The sequence below is a fragment of the Spea bombifrons genome, chromosome 2 (genome assembly GCF_027358695.1).
Source record: "Spea bombifrons isolate aSpeBom1 chromosome 2, aSpeBom1.2.pri, whole genome shotgun sequence".
NCBI lineage: Eukaryota > Metazoa > Chordata > Amphibia > Anura > Pelobatidae > Spea > Spea bombifrons.
The window spans coordinates 94,488,627-94,510,119 of record NC_071088.1 but is presented as its reverse complement, the minus strand read 5'-3'; the positions used below and the strand labels follow the sequence as shown (position 1 = coordinate 94,510,119).

Sequence of the window (21,493 nt, the reverse complement as noted above, 5' to 3'; positions counted from 1 at the left end):
AGTTATGGCAATATACTGTAGTAGCAGTTGGAATTTTTTTAAAAAAAAAGAAAAATTGGGTACTAAATCACTATATATAATGTCATTGTAGCTTTAGTAAAGGATAGGACCGGGGGGAAATAGCCACAGGTCCCAGGTTTCGGTGTCAGAATGCCCTAATTGAATACGAGCAATGCAAACTACTCGTTTTATATTTAATGTCCTTGAAGCAGCAAAGTGTAAATGTAGATGTATAAATGGTTCTAATAAAATAAGTACTACATATATTTAAATTTTTCCTAATTTGTCAAACAGAGGTAAACATCTAGGTGTCATTGCTAGCGGTGGTGGGACAGTGACTACATTCAGAAGTATACTGTATCCACCAAGGGAGCAAAGCAAGAGAGAACATTTGGGTCTCTCACCTGATTACCATAAAGAGGGTATCAGCAGGGCTGGTCCTCCAGACAAGAAGCCTTTTTGTCGCCCCCTGTTTCAATATGCCATGTTTTTTTATATATTTAGAATGCCTATGTAAATGTACATATATTTTCTATAGTGGCTGCTGGTGCTCCAAGGTCCAAATACCCCAGGCAGCTGCCTGACTTGCCTGGCAGTTAGATCTGTCACTGGGTCATATATTACACCCAATGCAACTTCAGTGGATGGTGTATATGGCAACAAATTGAAAGAAAGAAAGAATGGAATACCAGTTTTCTTAGGTTTCTGGGAGATGACATATCATGCTTACTCATTTTTTTGATAAATACCTAAACAGTCTTTGGCGACTGTCTATGATTGCCTGACCTGTGATAGCATGGTACCTTGACAATTGCCTTTGGGTAACTATTTGGCACTCTTAATCTCATTACTAATGTCAATGAGGAAAGTGCACTTAAAAATAACAGCCCCAGAATTGTAAAACATGATCAGCAAGAGGTCAGCTATGCTGTGGGGGATGGGGTGTGAGTAGTGCCTTTCATGGACAGAGACAAATGTAAATCAAGTATTTGCCCTTTTATTGCCAGGTTTAGTGGAAATCATATCATGTGAACATATTGTACGAATTCTTACAGTAGGGTGACCACATGAATTGTTTTTTTAAATATAGAAGCATATGTGCACGCACGAACCTTGAGGTGCTTGATAATGCCAGACTGAGTATGTGTGTGTGTGTATGTAGATATATATATATATATATATATATATATATATATATATATAGATATAGATATAATACTCGCATCTTATGGTGGGCATAACAGTGCATCCTGCAAGGCAGCTATGGTTTTGCAATGCGGTATACATTTTTCTTATGGATCACCTAGGAAAAAAGGAATCCCTGGTCACATAAAAGTGTACGAGTCTGGTTTTAGCTGCTACTTTAAAAACTAAATGTATGTAAGGGTTAATCGAACTGGAGCATGCACAGTGAGCTATTGACACTACTCTGTCCTCCCAGTGGGAGGAGGAACCGATGCTGTTCTTTATACATCATTCCCTGAGCATTCTACTTCCTAGTAGGAAAAAAAAGATCAGAGCTGAAGGGAAAGATACAAAAGTAAACAAATAAGAGGTGAGAAAGAAAGTAAAATGAAATAGCATGGTAATTAATCACCTTGCCTTTCACTATATGACAGTATGTGCGGACTGTACAAAGTTGCATTGGGTTAGGAGTTCTGTTACTTTTGCCCTGTTTACCTGTGACACCCCCAGTGTAAATATGTGTTTCTGTTTGCTTGCAGGTGTATCCCGAGCCACGGAGTGAGGGAGAGTGTCTGGGAAACATTAGGGAATTTCTGAGGGGATGCAGCGCCTTCAATCTGGAAGTGAGTCCTGCTGGTTTTGCTTGCATGCCCTGGTTACATCCTTATGTTATATTCTATTGCACTACATGAGGAAACTGGAAAAGGATGCAAAGTCTAAACATTTGATAAAATATACCCTGTGTTGCCTTCACATTATTGTTTTTCCTTCTTACAAATTCTGCAGAATTCTCACTATGCATTTGCCTCTTTCTCCATCCTAGGCTTACACGAGATGTGGAGTATTACATCTTCTGTTTGCCAAAGTGCATGTATAGTATAGTATGATATGGCATGTATGATAAGCTCACTAACAGTCACACATGCAATGAGAACACTTTCCCTTCCACTGATTGGCTGCTACAGCTCTGGAGTTGCATGTTCTCCTGGAGACAGGAACTTGTAAAATATGCACATATACACACTAGATCATGGAAGCAGGCAGCAGCTGTCAGAGCAAAAAGAAGGGCATCAGCGGGGCAAGCACTGGTTGTCTGATGCCTGTAAAAAATATGCATGTGGACAGATGCAGGTAGCAGAAATCTGAAACCCCTTCCTGAAGTACTAGTGAAGTGCTTGAGTGTTTACATACTTGGTGATTCTTGACACTTATATATAAAGAGAAAGCACCATTGACGCCAGTGGAATATGCCTGATGAAAAATCCATGCTAAGAACTTGCCGATGGACTGCTCTTTACAAATTCTGTTTTTAATTAATAATAAATATTTATTATTATTATTGCACATCTACAATTTAATGGGATATTTATGTATATATATGCGTGTGTAGTTCCAGTGCAAATGGTATAATGGAGCAATCACCATAGGAAACGATGGGATATTTGTGCCGTTTGTACCATTTTGCGCCTGAACTGCTATTTTATGCATAACCCCTGTAGTCTCTCAGCCGACGATATCCTGCCGATTAAATGAGTCACGAGTCATAAGAAGTACTTGATACTGTGTATCGCTGTAGATTTTCATATTTACAATAACTGCAAAGCCACATAGAATACAACATTAACTTAATAAATTAAGAACTGTTAGATTTGCAACGTGGTTTGTCTGATGTAAATTGTTTCCTAATAACTCTTTTGGAATTTCATTAATTTAGAAAACTGCTTTTGATGAGCAGAGTTAACACAATAATTACATATATACACATATTGTATTAGCTCTGTGACCTAGGTTTATGCTTTAGTAGGGAATTGGTGGTGTTGATATAGTTTTTCTTATGCAAGTGAATTATTTGATATTGATATCAAAATATTGCTTTTTCGTATTCTTCTTTGGGGGGTATGTAACGGACAGCTCTTAAAACTGAAACTACATCTCCCATGAACAATTCTGTATACATACTCCCTATGTCATTTGTTGGTAGACCATTATTAGCGTTGTCTAAAAGACGGAGATCTAGCGACCTTACGGCTATCAATGTGCTCTATTTATTTATGTACATATATTGCCAGTAGAAGGATATATGATAAGGCAGTAGAATTAAAATATAAACTGTAGAACTCAGATATATGTCAGAAATGTCCCTGTTTAAACATAGCCCGTGAACAGACTGTTCCCCCTGGTTAAATGACGTTTCAGAATGTAAATGTGTATATATATATATTGTAAATTTGGCTTGCGTCGGGGTAGTGCTTATTAACACTCAAAACCTTCATATGTTTTAAGTGGTTGCCCTTGCTCCCTGGTGCATGGTTTTAGTATACGGGATGGAGTAATGTTAATACTTTTCATTGAACCTAAGTGAGTCACCAGAACAATAGTTGAAAATGTAACCTATATCTTAAGATTTAAGGTTCTTCAAATCTTTAAGGTTATAAGGTTTTGTCTTGACCATGTAGTTCTAAATGTATACATATATGAAATAAGTATTAGATTTCATTGTGTTTTGTAGTAGGCGACAAACTGTTAGTTGTGCCTGTGGATATCCAAAAGGTTGTCTTTAATATAAGGCAAAAGTGGCAGCTGTTGGACCAGGCTAACCTCAGGGTCCCACGGCAGCCGTCCCTTGGGCTTTCTCAGACCACAGATGGAGATCCGTGCAGCTGTCAGCATAGAACTCTTCACTAATGCTTTCTCCTTCATGACCTGTGCACTGCCTGCTGGTACAGAGCTCCGTGATATGTCGTCATATTCCGACACACAGCAATAGTTGGCATGCAGAAAGCGAAGGAGGAAGCTTTAGGGGGGAGAACTGTGATGACAGCTGCACAGATGGCCACCTCCATCGAACACCGCATTCAGTTGTGATTGGGACGGTGGTGTGCCCCATGGAGGGGGAGGGGTCGCCTTAGGCCCCATTATTTATAAAGATGGCCCTGATTATCTAAACTGAAACTGGTGTTTACTGAGCAGGATAAGAATTATAATGAAATGATCTCAATATGTAGAGCTTGGAGAAGAGAGATGTGATAGAAATATTTAAATACATAAAAGGGATAACAAATTGCAGTAGTTAAGTTTATTTCAAAGGAGAGGAAATGTTAGAACATGATGTCATAATCCTAAACTAGAGGGTCAGGGGCTTAGATGTACAATAAGGAAGTTTTACTTTACAGAGAGGGTGGTAGAGAAATGGAACAGTCTCCCAGCAGAAGTGGTAGAGGCTAATACAGTGAAGGAATTTGATCATTCATGGGATCCTCTAAACTCATTTGGGGAGGGCCCTCATCACTTGTGGTTCTTTAAGTCCAAATTGTTGTTTTATACTACTTGTTATGTCCTTTCTACCCATTGTACAGAACTGCAGAATATGATGACACTACATAAAACAATAAATAATAATAGGCATAAACCTATCATGAGTCTAAGACAAGACCAAGGACCGATTAAGTCTTTACATCGGGAAAAATGTGCTGACTAGATGGGTAGAATGATTATTATTTGCCATCAATTTCTATGTTTCTAAATAGGACAAAAAACACATGTATATAGTTTTGTACACTAAATAAATGAGAAGGAAGCAATAGTACAGCACTGTATAGTATAAAAATATAAACAATTTACTACAAATGCACTCACAAGTAAAAGATCCAGCTCAGGTGCAAAAAACGCTTTTGTACGCAGGTCACCGGTACACTGTCTCTTTAAACAGAGGTATAGATGTTTCTCAAATAAATGCCTCACAAGCCATCAGTGTCCAGTGGAATTTGAAGCAGGAACCATGCATACAAATAATCAAAGTGGTTTTGCAGGGTTTTAAAAAGTGCTGGATCTGCGCCAAAACAAGAAAATCATAAGATCAATGCCCTACGCGTTTCATTAGTAACTACTGACTTCCTCTACACAGGTTGTGCTACAATACCTGAGAAACCTCCCATTTGTCAAATCCCATCCGTTACGCAGTTGAAAAACGGGTGTTTCTTATTCTTCTTGCGAATAAGATAATGTATTACTGGTTTCCATGGGAACATTATACGCATTCTCAAGACTTACCGTCTTGCGGGATCTTTCATGTTTCGTCTGTTCAATATAAGCGAATTAGCGTTTTTTCAGGCAGCTTGTGTATAAAGGCGATAGGTAGATATGCTAGTTCTACCAACTCTTGCCACCAAATTTGACTTCCCTTAGGTAAAATAGCTTTTCACCTCCAATATAATTACATATGTTAACTATAATTAATTCTATTTATATAAGAAGCACTCAAAAATAGATAATAAGACATGTACAGATTGATTTTTAGTACGGAAGTATGTTTGCCGCGAGCGCTTAAATGTCATGGGATACAAAAGTAGGTACCTGACACCTGTAGGTTGTTGCCATATAAACTAAAAACGCCCCCCCCCCCATTCCCATTGAATTATGTCGAAAAAAGACATATCTACCCACATTAGAGAATCAGATTCTAACGAGGAATAAAAATTAGTATTGCTGGTTAGGGATTTGTGTAATTAATTAAGCAATATGTAGTAATCTCAGGGAGTTTTCTTTGGTTTGTTCCTGCTAAAGGCATAAGAACGAGATCTGTCACCAGACTCTGTGGAAGCAGCGTAACTGGAACATTTTCTGCATACAAAGCAGCATGTTTCGTTCACACACATTCACTATTACCAGAAAGCAGCTACTCGTTTATTCCAAATGCTTCCTGAGCGCTCAGAACGCAGGACAGATCCTCAGAGCAATAAAATTCTGAGCTATTAAAAAGGGAAATCATGGAAAGCTTCTGGGTACAGAAAAAAGACGCAAACTACCCAACACGCGTTTCCCTGCTAAAACGTGAACACGATTCCCCTTACAAAGCTGGCATTTTGCAAGCCGAATGCGCGTCGAGTAATTTGTTTCTTTTCTCCCTACTTTTCTTCTAGGAAAGAGGCGTTAATCCACAGAAGTATGCCTCTCCAGATCTCTTCAGCTCGTAGGCTACAATTTATATGTTTGTACCCAGAAGATTTCACTTTTTAGGCAGACAGGCAGGGATGGGGCTTAGGTTGCAGGTATATAAGTGTATTCACTTACCCCAACCCCTAAATACCCCACTCTCTGCCCCATTTTTAACTTCTTGTGTGCCATTTACTCTGTTGCATATCCCTTATATTGCATATCCCCATTTTTAACTTCTTGTGTGCCACTTACTCTGTTGCATATCCCTTATATTGTTTATAAAGGGCGATCAAGTTTGTTTTTTATTTCTGTTATTTTGTTTACTATACCCCAGATTTTAATTTGTATCTATTAAAAGTTAGTTTTCTATTCTCCCTTTTTCCTTTCGATATTGGAATAGAGGAGGGCCTTCGCCAAACTCCACAGAACACGTTTCCACTACTCCAGAGCTCAGTGGCGGCGTGCTTTACAGCACCCGATCCGATGCTTGGCATTGTACTTGGTGATGTGAGGCCTTGCATGCAGATGCTCTTGCCACACATTTTTTGCGCTGATATTAATGGCAGTGGACGTTTGGAACTCCTGAGCTATGGAATCAGCAGAGCGTTGGTGACTTTTACATACCATGCGCCTCAGCACTCAGTGACACCGCTCTATTACTTCACGTGGACTTCCGCTTCATGGCTGAGTTGCTGCTGTTCCCAAATGCTTCCATTTTCCAATAATATCCCTTACAGTTGACCATTGAATATCTATCAGGGATGACATTTCACAAACTGACTTATTGTAAAGGTGGCACTGAGCTCTTTGGGACGACCCATTTTTTCACAAATGTTTGTAAATGCAGACTGCATGGCTAGGTGCTTGATTTTATACACCTGTGCCAATGGGTCTGATTGAAACCTGAATTGAATAATAGAAGCGTGTCCCAATACTTTTGTCCGTGTAGAGTATTGTCTATAGTCGTATATGTGAGATTTGCCATCTTGCAGATGCTTGGAATCATTGTATCATTGTATTGCTCCTAGATTTTTGCCAATAGCTTCATCAAGGAACTGCATGACTATCTATATGTAGAGGTTATATATCTCTACGGAGTAGAGTTGAGGAAGTGTCTTACAGTGTCCTGTGGAAGCCGCTAGGAGGATTCGAATGCAATCTCGACTGAATAGTCATGGCAAACGATTATGTGGGCCGTGCCTTTGTTGAATGCAGATAGGATGAATGATTATTATTTATTGTTTTCCATAGTGCCATCAAATTCTGTAGCGATGATAGATCCAATATGGGAGAAACCTAAACCAAAATGCTATAACTGCCTGATACGTAGCTAATGATTCAAGGGTCATAGAGTAGCGGTCACATGGGTGGGTGTCCATGCATATGGCTAAATAAAGTCGGACTGTAGCCTACTATTTGGTACATAGATACAGTATTGGGTTCACCGCCATCATGATTAGAAAAAGTTTATTGAAAAAAAAGTTGCCTCCAACTTTGGATTTTTTATTTGCGATATTGGCAACCCTGGACTAATAATGCCGTAGGATATTAGCTTACGCCTGCTGCTCTTAACTGTACGCACGCACAAGAAAACGTACGAAGAAAACAGTAACTCCTACTGTGGTTTGTTACTTTTTTTGTATTTCCTTTCTCTCTTAACCATGTAACTGCGACAACATTTTTTTTAGGGAAAACCCCCAAACTTTGCAAACGTTTATTATCTTGTTCCATAAATTACAATCAGCATTCAGCACTGGTTAAAATGGAGTCAGAAATACTGGGGGTAGCCATGTGTATTTCGTTCAATGAAGCCAAGTATGTTCTGTGATCCTAAATCCAGGAATCAGAAGAGCTTGACAGGCCCTGTATAATGTATAATAAATTCTCCCCCAATGAATTACCGGTATTCATTATGAAGGCTCTTGCCAGTGTTGGCCCCGTATAATGAACAGATCCAATGGAGAGAAAGTAACAGAACCTACTGGTGTCATTTAGTCTATTCAGATGTTTTAATATGATAACAAATCCCAGCCATTGCTTTATAACTTTTTGCTAACCTCTGAGAGGCGGACTAGCCTGCTGCAGAACTCCTTGGGTGTTGCTGGGCTTCATTTGGCGCTTGTTTTGCATCTGGAGACGCAGGAGGCCGGGCAGACATTCACCTGGATACGGCGTATAATATGGCTTCACGGATATATTATTGGCTTTAGACAGGAAACGAGCCCAACCTGTAGGCTTCAGGGCTAAATAGGCGGTGACGTCACGGCACCTCGCTGTAAGGCCAACCACTTGTCCCAGGGCTCCGATAGCAGGAAGTGAGGTAATGGGGCATCAGCCCGTCACTCCGGAGCAGGGCTAATTACGTCACTTCCTCCTATCGGAATCCCTACCGGCCACCGTCAATTGACCCGGTGAACGATAAGGCAGGTTCTAGTTGGATGCTGGAAGCATTGTCAGTGAGTGGAGGACGTGCTTTGTAACGCGCCGTAGAGCCCGGGGGGAGTCAGGCGACAGGTCTGTCACCTGCATGCACAGGAGTCCCCACAGATAGGTACGGATGTGGGCTCTGATCACTGGGGCGGCGCACTGGGGCGGCGCACTGGGGCCCCACCGGCAACTCAACCCAGCCCTGTGTAATGTTTACAATAATAAATGCCACCCGCCTCCTGTTCGTTTCTTACGGGGGTTGCTTGTCTCGGCACAATCCCTCACTTCCTTTCGCATTCTACACAGTCCTGCTTGCAGGCTTTGGCGATTTGATAAGCAGCTGAGCTGAAAGCTTCCTTTTATTGTTAATGGATTCCCTGAATCTTTGGGGAGTAGAAAAATCAAGAGCTGGTTCCATGGCTTTACAATAGGAACACCCACAGTATGCATATGCCCAGTTCATATACATAATGTGCATCTCTATATATCTTATATATATATAAAATATACAGGTGCCTTAAGGGCTGGTTTCCACAGAATGGAGTGCGCTCTCCACCAATTGCGTCGCTCCGTATAAACCAATCTTCCTGTCAGGAAATCCCAGAGAGCTGGAGTATCCTGTTATTCATTTTATTGCTGGACGCAAATTGGTGAAGAGCTTCTCCTCATGTCAAGAAAATCCACAATGAAGGTCTAGTGACATCAGCTTAGCTTTTATATCTGCGCCGTTACGTTGTTTCCATTTCCTGCTTTGTATTGTTTTTCTGTAAATAGCTAATGACTTATTATAGCTCTCACGTAAAGTGTCTATCCAAGTTTTCTTTTCATGTTACCTTCGTTTGTTTATGTTTATGTCTGAAGGCACTGTTGGTAGGGCTACATCTTGAGTATAATGCACTTGTATGGTTTGATGCTTGTGTAATAGAACGCGGTTCTGTTTGTAGGTCTCAAGGGCTGGCCTCATGACTGGACAAATGGCATGAGCCACGTATAGATGGCTTCTAAGATTTTGTTTTTGTTTGTTTCTTTGTTAGTCTCAGTAGAAAAATTCCTGCCAGAATCCTAATAGCCGCCTGCTAGAATTTTCTGTCTAGATCTGGAGTTCTGGGTAGGTTTGCCCAGCCGCGTATAGTTATTCACACTTGATTATATCATTTTGAATACCTGTAAAGTCTTCTAATTTGCTTAAACATAGAACTTGACGGCAGACAAGAACCATTAGGCCCACCTAGTCTGTCCCTTTGTCCTGCCGTAAAGATTAAGTGGTCTTGTCGTAGATCCAGGATCTCTTTATTCCGACACCATTGGTGTTTCTATTCCCTCACTGTATCCGCCTCTACCGGTTTCGTTTATCTAACGTTCTTGCTGTTATATGTTGTCTCTGAAACGTAAACGCTGCAAAATAATAACATCATAACGTTGTTAACGCCTTAATGACAAAGCCCGTACATGTACGGGCTCAAAATGCATTGCTTTCAATGGGTTTAGGGACCACCCATTGTCCTTAAGGGGTTAAATGGAATCCTTAGTAATGTTTCTTTTTGTGAAGAGGCAGACTTTGTGTTTTTACTATTTCGTTGCACCATCCACTCTCACACGCTCTTACCCAAGTTAGGGATTTGCTTGTGGAAAATGGACTAAATGAACTTGCTATTGTATTGTATTTTTATTTTATTTTTTTACAAAATGTATGCCTTTTCATCATATCCTTGACTTATATGATTTTGTTTTTCTTTCAGACGTTTGATGCAAATGACCTCTATCAAGGGCAAAATTTCAACAAGGTGCTAAATTCACTCGTTCTTCTAAATAAAGTCACAGCAGGTAAGGCATTACAATACTTTGGGATAGACCATTGTTTGTAGTAGAGACTGAGTTGACATAGGCAATTCTGAAACGGACAATTCCATTAGGTATCCACGCTAGTTAGATTAACATTAAATTTAGTCATACGTGTTCTCCGCTTCACAAAGTAGTAATTGCATATTTAATTATTTCTGTGTTAAAGAGTTGATTTTTCTGTGTTGTCAAATCCCTCATATGTCATAAATGACTCTGCTTGAATGTCTGCTTCTTGTGTAGTCTGTTTTCTCTGTGCTAGTATTTGACTTCTGATAGAAGACACTTGGACATCTGATCTCGGTGATTTGCGTTATTTGGGTCCCGATTCAATTTAAGGTTGCAATTTAAGTTTTTCCGGGGTGTTCTGAAATATATATTTAAAAACATGTTTTCCAAGAACTTTTTTAGTGTACTCATAATTTTGATAATGTAAGTCACAGGCTTTTTTTTTGGAATTGCTCATCCCCATTGGGCATTCCTTTGAGCGGTTCATTGTTGCTTTCCAGCTGTTTCCTCTTTGAGCAGCAGGACTTCACTAGTTGGAATACGGTGAACAATGTAAAGTAAGTCAGGGCAAATTGGGCTGGTGGAAAACGGACATCCTTTTCATCTACTTCCTTAGAGAACGCTTTATCTGTCTTACTGGACATGTTAACTCTTTTGTTCCTTTCCATTGTTCCGTTTTGGAGTAATATGGTGTTTTAGGTAGTTTGGGGGAGGACTTTCCTTATATTTATGAATATAAAATAGTTTTCACAATATACAGTACTTAATAATGAATCCTTTGCAGTAAATATTAATTTAAGGCTTAACCTGATTATACTGTTATTATATGGGTCCTAACTACTTTAGGAAATGGTGTATTTGCTACCAAGATGGCAAATGTTTGTAGTTAGCTAGTACTTGACATTTAACATAATTTCGAACAGTTCAGGAATTGGAACTCAAAAGTGTGGCCACTGACATTAAACAATATGGTCTCACCTCTACAAATTGGCTTTACATTGTTGTAGAGAAGTCATCACGTCGACAAAATATGCATATGTAGTTAAGAAAGAAAAAAAAAAAAGATAACTGTGGAACAAGAAACTGTAGTTTAATAATGTTTACACTCTTAAGTGTGTTGCATCGCATTCTAAGATTAATAGTTTAACCTTTGGAGAGCCTCCACCTTCTGCAAAGCTGAAGGAGAAACAATAGACCAAAATAGGATTTAAAGTATTTGGATTGCAGCTAATAGCAAAAATATGTAGGCAAAATAGTAGTTTATTACAGCATACATTTTTTCCTCCGGGTCGCGGGAGCGGGGTCTTGACACGCCCCCCTCCCCACCCATTTTTCCTTTAAATGGGCATAGTGCCCGCTGCCACGTCCCGCGAGGGAAGGCTCCAGGTAGCCAGAGCCCAGAAGTACCAAGGTATGCCTCTCATCCTTTGCACCCAAGTTGGTAAAGATTTGTGGTTGTTAGTAATGGAAGAGACTCTAGAAGTCTTTGAGAAATCAGTAGCATGTAGTGTACATGTGTGTGTGTAGGATCTAATTTGCTTTTGATCCATATCACTCCCTTGAAATGCCAGATTGAAAATACTGCCTGTAAAAATTATCATTTGGTAAAACTAAGAAATAATGGCATAACAGGCTCACTGAGCAGGCATTTCAGTTTGGAATCATTAACTGGTAAGGATACGGAGAATTTCAGACCAGTTTGGGGCCATCAAGACCTGGAGTTGAACACCACTGTCTTTCTAGAATGTTTTGAAGGAGAGAACATATGGGTAGTTTCATTGGCACAAACAAGGGCAAAAAAAACCCTTGTAGATGTATCCTTCATCTGATAAAGCCTCGAGCGCTAATGTATTTCGATTACTGAGCTTTATGTATATTTCCATCAAATATGTTTAAACAAGATAAAAAATAATTGTAATGTTTTTGTAATAAGGCAGTTGTCTTGGGTACTTTGAAAGTGACTTATGAACCAGCATTTATGGAAGGAAACAGGTAGCTGAACTTTGCCAGAAAAATATGTCCAAGAGAGGCATCAAAGGTCTTCTACATAACCCGGTACAAAGCCTAGCGCTTATCTTTAGTGCCTCAGCAACATTCAGCCGAGTAGATTGCAAACCTTTTGATTTGTTTAGCTGCTTTCTACGACATTCCATTTGGGAAGTGATTTTAATTTGCAAGATGTTTCCATCCCATTATCTTCTGATGGGGGTACTAGTACTTGTGGACTAAGTGTATACTAATGTTTGTTTGTGGCTCCTAGCGTGTGAAAATGTTCACGTTCCGGTTGTGCAATATTCTAATCTCCCTCTGTGGTGTCCTTTCTCTCCTAGATATTGGATTGGGAAGTGACTCTGTGTGTGTACGTCCTTCTTCTCATCGGATAAAGTCCTTCGATTCCCTTGGCTCCCAATCAGCACTTAGCCGCTCTTCAAAATTATTGCAGGGTCAATATCGAAGCCTGGTGAGTTTTAGTGAAGAAAATAGAATTTCTTGCTGAGTTGAACATGAAGGGCCAACTCTTGTGAGTTTCTCTTGTATGAATGGCTGAGCTTTCTGGCAAGTCATCTCACAGGTTTAACTATGCATTATACATGGCCAGACCAGCCCTTATAAAATAAAAATTATAGAACAGGGGTGTCCAAGTTTTTTCTGCAGTGGGCCACTTCATCAGAATTGTATACGTGCGCGGGCCGCACTCATTTTTCACTGTGACAAAAAATATGGCCTTTAATAAAATATGCAGATTAAAATAAAGTAAAATGACACAAAACCTTTACTCTTCCTCTCACTGATTTCTGGGCCTAGAAAGTTTTGCGACTACAAATTCAGGATTCCCTAGATTTATTCTAGGGATGAACTAAAATGAAAATTCTGGACCAAAACATTCAGGGTTCACTTAGCCAAAACCGAAAATGACCCCCATCTTAAAAAATAATAATAAAAACTCACATTTTTAATAAAAGTAGGTAACACACAATTGGACAAAATTAGCAATATGACTTGGCAACCAGTAAATGCTGGCAACCCAGGCAACCAGTAAATGCTGGTTCCTAGGCATGATGGGACTGTGCTCGCTGTGATTGCTGTTAGCAATCACACTCCTATCATGCCAAGTCAGCCAGTACATGCTGGTACAGGGTGGCTGTAAGTGATGTGCAGACCCCATACTGCTGGCAGCGTCACTACACAAGGGGGGCAGCTAGCTAGGTTTCAGCATGTACTGGCTGACTTGGCATGATAGGAGTGTGATTGCTAACAGTAGTCACAGTCCCATCATGCCTAGGTTCCAGCACTTACACATCCTTCCAGTAAATACTGGAACCTAGGCATTATGGGACTGTGATTGCTGTTAGCAATCACACTCCTATCATGCCAAGTCAGCCAGTACATGCTGGTACAGGGTGGCTGTAAGTGCAGACCCCATACTGCTGGCAGCATCAATACACAAGGGGGGCAGCTGGCCAGGTTTCAGCATGTACTGGCTGACTTGGCATGATAGGAGTGTGATTGCTAACAGCAATCACAGTCCCATCATGCCTAGGTTCCAGCACTTACACATCCATGTTATCACACACACACACACACACTCATTTATTCATATAATCATTCATTCACAGATTCATTCCCTCAATCACACACACTCATTCAAACACCCTCCCCACCTCCTTACCTGCAAGGCAGCTCCTCGATGCCGCTTACAGACTTCAGCAGGGGGCGCGGCCTCCCTCTGCCTTCTCTGCTAAAGCACAGAGGAAGTAGGATGTCACGTGAACTCCGCTTCCTCTGTGTGCAGTCCAGAAGACCCTCCCACAAGTAAGTAGCAGGGCTTGAGGTGCGGCTCGCGTAAGATCGGTTGCCCTGGCTGCCGATCTTACGCGGGCCGCACCTCGAGGTCTCGCGGGCCGCATTTGGCCCGCGGGCCGCATGTTGGACGCCCCTGTTATAGAAGAATGTAGACGCATAATGTCATGACTTCTGGACAGTTACAATGTTTAACTCTTTATTGATAAAATAATGGGTATGCTGGAGTCCCTGAATAAGCAAGCATGCAAGGTAAAGACACTAAATATTTATTGCAAGACGGATAAAAGCTTGCAAGCCGATCCCTCTTTACCTAATGTATCATTTTGTCTTAGTCTGCCAGGTCTAGTCTCGTCATTCCCCTTGACTATATGTATTGTAAGAAGCGCTGTGTAAATGTAACAGGAACAGAATGACACAATATTAAAATACATTTTGCATGTTCAGTGAGCATAATCTTAAACATTCAGAAGTTTGTTCTCCTTCTGTACAGTCTGTTCTCGTGATATGTCCCTCTAAAGCCATACATTTGCTGTTTTTACTGGATGTTAATAAATGTAGTGTATTTGTTGTGCCTGCTCGCTGTGTAGAGCATACAAATCACAAAGATTATATCTGTTTCGGATGACTATTAATATCAGTTTCATGATTTTTCCTACCTTAGGACATGACCGATAACAGCAACCATCACATGGTGGTGAGGGCCAAGTTTAATTTTCAGCAAACAAATGAAGATGAGCTGTCTTTCTCAAAGGGCGACATAATCCATGTTACGCGACTGGTAGATGGAGGATGGTGGGAGGGCACACACAGCGGCAAAACAGGATGGTTCCCAAGCAACTATGTTCGAGAGATCAAGTCATCTGGTATGTTATTTGCTCTTTCTAATGTTTTAAATTAGTTATTTCACTTTTTTTATTTTTAATGAAGAAAAAATAACATTCTGAAAACCTTTTATCTGTGTAGACAGGTTTAATGTAAGGAAATACCACAGAACCAAAAGAGACTTTGGCAAAGACGTTTATAAAGTAGTCTATATGCCATGTAGGACAAAGCCTTATGTTCTATTGTCCTGGATTGTCAACAGTTTATTATTGTGCATCTACTAGGGCGCTCACAACCACCTTTCAGTGAGATATATTTCTTTGGGAATTTGTTAACGCCCCCCCTCTGACCTTTATGCCTCTAATCACTCAGACTCTAGGAGAGAATGGAAAGACTTCAATTGTGTGTCTATGGTAGTAAGACTTCAGCCTTAGTCAAGCCCGTAATATCTGGTGTTTGGCGATTTTTAGATCCGCATGTTACCATAGATCTCCAAAAGCACGAACGTGCACGGCTGATTGTTTTCTAAACTTGGTCATATACCAATTGTCACTGTACTAGTGTAATACAGGATTTAAACTTTTAAAGGCTCATGGTGTTTTTGTTTACAGTTCAGACACATTGTATGAACAAGGTTTTTATCCCTGTTCCTCCACTGTACGGGTGCACCGGTACAGACAGTGGTCAATGTAGCAGAGAATGCTGTAGTTCTCCTCTGTAAATGGCAACGTCCTGATGCACTGTCCCTCACTAGCCAGACACGTAGCAGCCATCCTATTAAAGGTTTAGAAGCTAAATGCTCCAGATAAATAGGATAATTAAACTAATACTATAATGATTGGTAAAGGATAATAATTTAAGGCCGCTTGCCATCATAATAATGTGGCAGTGTAAGCTGCTAATGTTTTTAGAAACCCTAAATTACCTTGAAATCCCGTGTGAAAAAAGCATTCCTTACATTTGCTGTCGGTTACCACGTGTTACCCTGTGCTATATAATAGTCAACCATTTACTGTAACTGAAGCTTCTGTCCCCAGCACTCAGCAGTGTCTCTAATGCATATATTAGCATTTGATCTAGTGGGTATTGACCTATTTTGCCATAACTACCGCTTCCCTCCTCCTGAACACCTATACTAAATACAATTACGAAGTTGTCTACGAAGCCCATCTGGAATTATCCTTCACTTTTAACCGGTCTGATCTTCTCCTCTTCTTCCCCTTTTTTGTCCATGCCTAATTTACTATAATATAGTATGTGTTTTTACCTTTTCTATGTCTGGATCTGTGTCTCTACTTGTATTTTACAGAGCTTTTTGTCTTAATGGTTCCTGATGATATTGTGATTGTTGCTAATGGCTCCTCTCTATTCCATAGAAAAACCTGTATCTCCCAAGTCAACCACATTGAAGAGCCCCCCAAAAGGGTTTGAAACATCTGGAATCAACAAAAGCTATTACAATGTGGTGAGTGAGGTTTTTATTTTGCTGTGACTTTAGTGACAATGTGTGGTTTTTTATGTGACTGTTATACATTTCTGCTTCAGTGCTGTAATATGAAGCAAAGCTGACAAAGTGTTGTATGTAAACTTTTGAATCACTTCTAATTGCTACTTTATATCGTTTGGTGGGTTGTTCAAACTATACCTCTTCTGTCATTGGTGTGCTACAACTCCTATGATCCTCGGCCAGTATTTGGCTGTAGATTTTGGGATTCCAGAGTTGCCAGTTTAGCTCATAATCTAGATCTGAATGCACCACATTTAAAAGTTACATCACTAGCTAATTGTTCTTTTTGTAATCCATTTATACCACTTAAAAATAGCATAGCTTCCGATTTCATGTGCGTCATTGTATCGTTTGACAAACAGGAAACGTGTTTTTCCCCCGCGTTATCCTTATGTTTGCACTTATTCTTACTATTCCTCTAATTTATACTTCTTTGCCTGATTGTTGCAATGTGTGAGAAAAGTAAAACTGGGTCGATGTCACTGCAAAAAACCTCCCAACCACCCATGCTGGTTCAAGCATTGTGCATCAATTTAATGGCCACAAAGTGACATCTCCTGTATTATGCCAATTTAAAACATGTCACTCTATTCTTCCCTTTCAGTTACGTACACTTATGGTTCAGTAACATACTGGTAGACAATGTCCGGTCTATGTATTCTTTTATAGTTCTGTCTTCGTCTACCCATCTGATTGAGCTTCCTTTGTTTCACAAACATAAGCCATGTTGTTGGCCCCACTTCACTATGAGAGACAAGATGGAGACTTGTCTTGAAATGAGACATGACGAGCGTTGCTTTATAGGTCACTGCCTGAAAGCCGCATCACTAGCTTGCCACGGAGAGTGTCTACAAGAGGGAGAAAAGCATATCAGTCGGCCTCCATCCGTTTCCTCTGTTTACAGGAAGAACCACATATCATTATTCAAGCTGCAAAAATAGGGAAAGATTATGGATTATCTCCTTAAGGATAATATTCCTGGCCACTGACCTACTACATGTTGGCTAAAGAATATTTCCAAACTGCTTATCTGTTGTCTGCTCGCTTTTGATAATCACTTTCTTTGTCTTATACGATTGATTCTTCTGTTTCTGAAAAACTGTTGAGGCCCACCCAATTTTATAAAAAAATATATATATATATATATATATATATATAACGTCAGGTGTTTAATGTGTATATGTAAACCATGTAAAGGTGAATTGAAGTGGTTTTCTTGATGGTAATATACTATTGCCTTCACACTGAATTGAATGACTTACACAATCATTCCAGCCTAGAGCACAACTTTTTTAGGAAATATTCAATTTCACCTGTTACCAAAGGCAGTAGTACTAAGGAAATCTGTATTTATTAAACGTTCCCCTTAAAAGGCCCATGTAATGGACTTACTATTTTGTGACAGCTGTGCACTTACACAATCCTGTCCTTTAATAAACCTGGTCCACCAACAGCCCAGATTGTTTTAGTTCCCCTGTTGGAATAGAATGTGGTAATAAATTAATCCTGTCCTGTTGGTGCACTTTGAGTTCTGGGTCGGGAACCTCTGTGACACTGGAATTTTTTATGGATTGATTTGCTGCTGCTTATCAGGTGGTGTCATGTAAATGCAGAAATCCCTTTGTCTTCTCCACATAGTTTATTAAGCTTTAAGTTGTTAAAATATTTGTCAAATATGTATTTGTCCAAAATATGGTGTAAATGCTGTTCAACTGTTATGCACAGTGTACTTTATGTTTTATATATGTGCCGTTACACATTTGCGGTGGAAATATAATGGATATGGGTTGGGAGGTTAGGGTGAAAATTAAAAACAAGTTGAAGAAAATAAATTCATGCAGCATTATTATTAATATTCTTTGAAGAATGGTGTAAGAAGAGTTTTGTATTGTAGGTTTCTATAATAAGAAAAATGGATATAGCGGTATTTGCCCAAGAGAATATGGAGTCTTTAGTCGAAGTAGAAACCCTAGAAAAAGATGTAAATAATCTGAGGTCTCAAAAGCTAATTTAGCTTTATATCTTCTGTTGACCCCATGTATTAGTTGTGAGGTATAACATGTTCATTGCCTGTTTACTGATTATATTGTTATGGACATTACAATTCAAGTAGGAATTTGACAAAAAAATAAATCTTGTGCGCGTGGTGATGGCACCATAGCTTTAGTGTCTAAATAGCTTTAGTGTCTTCACTGTAGTGTCATAGTGGGATTTGCCATTGGTATTCTGCCTTAAGGCATTGCTTTATACTGTTTGAAAGAAGCGAATCGCCAGCAGAGGTTGCGTTCATAGATTCTCTGGTGTGGATTGTACAGCCGGTGCTATAACAGCAGGGCTCTGTTTTGGGGCTCTGCAAATTCTTCGCCACGCTAAAGGGATGAAGACGCAAATCTTACTGGCAGAGCTATGGGGTCCTCTGGAAGCAACCAAAATAATCCAGTCAAGGGCTTGTGGATAAAGAAAGGTGGACGAGAGGTAATTTTACGTGTTTCACTTGAGATCCTCTTTACTTTAAATATCACAGAGTCCCTCTGAAATATATTCTTTGGGGCAGGTCCCCCATTTCCTTCTGTACCAACATTTCTTAATGTGTGTTAATCTTAATACGAGTTAAACACGTTTTTGTGAATGGGTTGCCACAGAGGGCTTAGTTGATAGAAGGTATTACCGGTATATGTCACTGCATTATCTGTAGAAAAAAAGTAAACATTTTTGAATAATGAAAAGATACTCGGTCGATTAAAGGCTGTAGTCATTTTAAGTTCATTTTTGGGTCAGTATCCATCAGTCCATCTACTCATACATCTGGGTATATGCACTAGGATTCTGGAATCTGATGCAACGATAACTGTTTTAGAATAGATCTGGTATTTTATAGTGTAAAACAAGTGTACTTTTTATTGGGAGATGGCATTTCCGTCCTTTTGTTAATAGAACATGCTCTCATGGAATTCTGATAATATCGTTCCAGTGGACAGAGTGTATGCTTAGCTGGAGTTTTGAATTCAAGGGCTCCATTAAAGTCACTGCTTTTTTGCTGCGTGCATCTGTAAACATAATGATTGGCACGGTTAAAGACCAGGAAGGAGAGTTCCGGCTCTGGTCGCGCCATGTTTGCACATCCTCTGTTTTTTTTTGCTGTGTTTAAGAATTCATAGTTTTCAGTGTAACTATGTGTGCCACGTTGAAGTTGTTGTACAATACTATACATCCTATGTCTCCTTAAACCTCTATAGGAGCTGTGAGGCTTTATCTTATTGGCACTGAAGGAGTTAAGACTGCATGTACCATCAATGCTCCTTGAAACGGGCTGCTATGGGATAATTCAGAATCACACAGGCATGGTAGAATTAAAGACAATTTACTGTTGAAGTCAACAATTAGGTTCCTAGCAATGAATGGACTTTCAAAAAGCAACAAAAATGCTCTTTTAGATGGAAATGAATAGGCACATTGATGGAAGATGCCAGTCCCTGGTGTACTGTAGAAAGACAGATCAATGCGTCCCTTCAGTGTCCCTGCTAAAAAAACCCATTCAAGCTGCAAAATATTCTATGAAACCATAGGAAAGAATACCTATCATCATGCAAGTTTGCCTCATGTATTACAGCACAAATAATTGCCATGATGGTAAGGATGCCAAAGCTTGGTGCTTGTTTTGTTGTTGTGCTAGGTAATCAAACATGGAGTTTTAAGGTGTAAACATGTTATTGCCCCGCCCATTATAAATCTAACCCTGGCTTTAAACAGTTGCTGATGTTACTCTGGCAAAGCTTAAGTTGCCAAACCACTGTCCTCTTGACCAAATGAAGGATGGTAGTGACTCTATCCACAAATGCCTTACATAAACTCTTCAACTTCATCCAGGAATTCTCATAGAGATTTACCTTGATACATCTCTTTCCCCTCATCTAAACATCAAACACGGTATACATGACAGAGTGGCAAGGTGGTAACTGTGGCTCATTAACAAGAACATGAATACATGTTTAGACGGTGCCAGACTATCGATGTATGAGTTCAAAGTGGAACTTTTATGGACCTGGCTATATTTTAATGGGCTCTGTTATTGTCTGGCCAAAAATACGTAATGCGTTCCAGATATATATATGTGTGTGTGTGTGTGTATATATGTATATATATATATAACAAATGTGTGTGTGTGTGTATACACAGAAAACTCATGCATCAAACTGAAACTTGCCTTCATTCTCTACCACAGACCTGGGCAAAGCACGGCCCGCGGGCCACATCCGGCCCGCGGGCCACATCCGGCCCGCGGGCCACATCCGGCCCGCTGAATAGCTCGGACCGGCCCGCAAAGAGTGTCCTGGTGACTCACCAATGAGTCCGGTGTCCCCCCCCGCCCCGGTCACTTACCTTAAACTCCTGTGTTGGAAGCGTTTGTCTCGGGTGCCGGCGCTTTACGCTGGGCGCCGGCATATGACGTCAGACGCCGGCGATCAGCAGTGAAGCGCCGGCACCCGAGACAAACGCCTCACGCTTCCAACACAGGAGTTTAAGGTAAGTGACCGGGGCGGGGGGGGGAGATCCTGAGAAGGGGGGGTTAGGGAGTTAGAGGGGAGATACTGAGAAGGGGGGGTTAGGGAGTTAGAGGGGAGATACTGAGAAGGGGGGTTAGGGAGGGAGGTCTTACTGTGTGTGTGTGTCTTACTGTGTTTGTGTGTGTGTGTCTTACTGTGTGTGTGTGTATCTTACTGTGTCTGTGTGTGTCTCACTGTGTCTGTGTGTGTCTTACTGTGTCTGTGTGTGTCTTACTGTGTCTGTGTGTGTCTTACTGTGTCTGTGTGTGTCTCACTGTGTCTGTGTGTGTCTTACTGTGTCTGTGTGTGTCTTACTGTGTCTGTGTGTGTCTCACTGTGTCTGTGTGTGTCTTACTGTGTCTGTGTGTGTCTTACTGTGTCTGTGTGTATCTTACTGTGTCTGTGTGTGTCTCACTGTGTC

The 21,493-nt window shown here is 40.3% G+C and overlaps 1 protein-coding gene across 3 annotated transcripts in view; it reads left to right on the top strand.

The window, feature by feature from the left end:
• ARHGEF7 (Rho guanine nucleotide exchange factor 7) overlaps positions 1-21,493 on the top strand; it is a 62,565-nt gene that overhangs the window by 10,327 nt on the left and 30,745 nt on the right. For all 3 annotated transcript variants that reach the window (XM_053455253.1, XM_053455252.1, XM_053455254.1), the window contains exons 2-6: positions 1,725-1,808; positions 10,287-10,371; positions 12,726-12,856; positions 14,861-15,062; positions 16,398-16,486. In XM_053455253.1, coding sequence (XP_053311228.1) covers positions 1,725-1,808; positions 10,287-10,371; positions 12,726-12,856; positions 14,861-15,062; positions 16,398-16,486 — 591 coding nt within the window. The remainder of the gene's footprint in view (positions 1-1,724; positions 1,809-10,286; positions 10,372-12,725; positions 12,857-14,860; positions 15,063-16,397; positions 16,487-21,493) is intronic.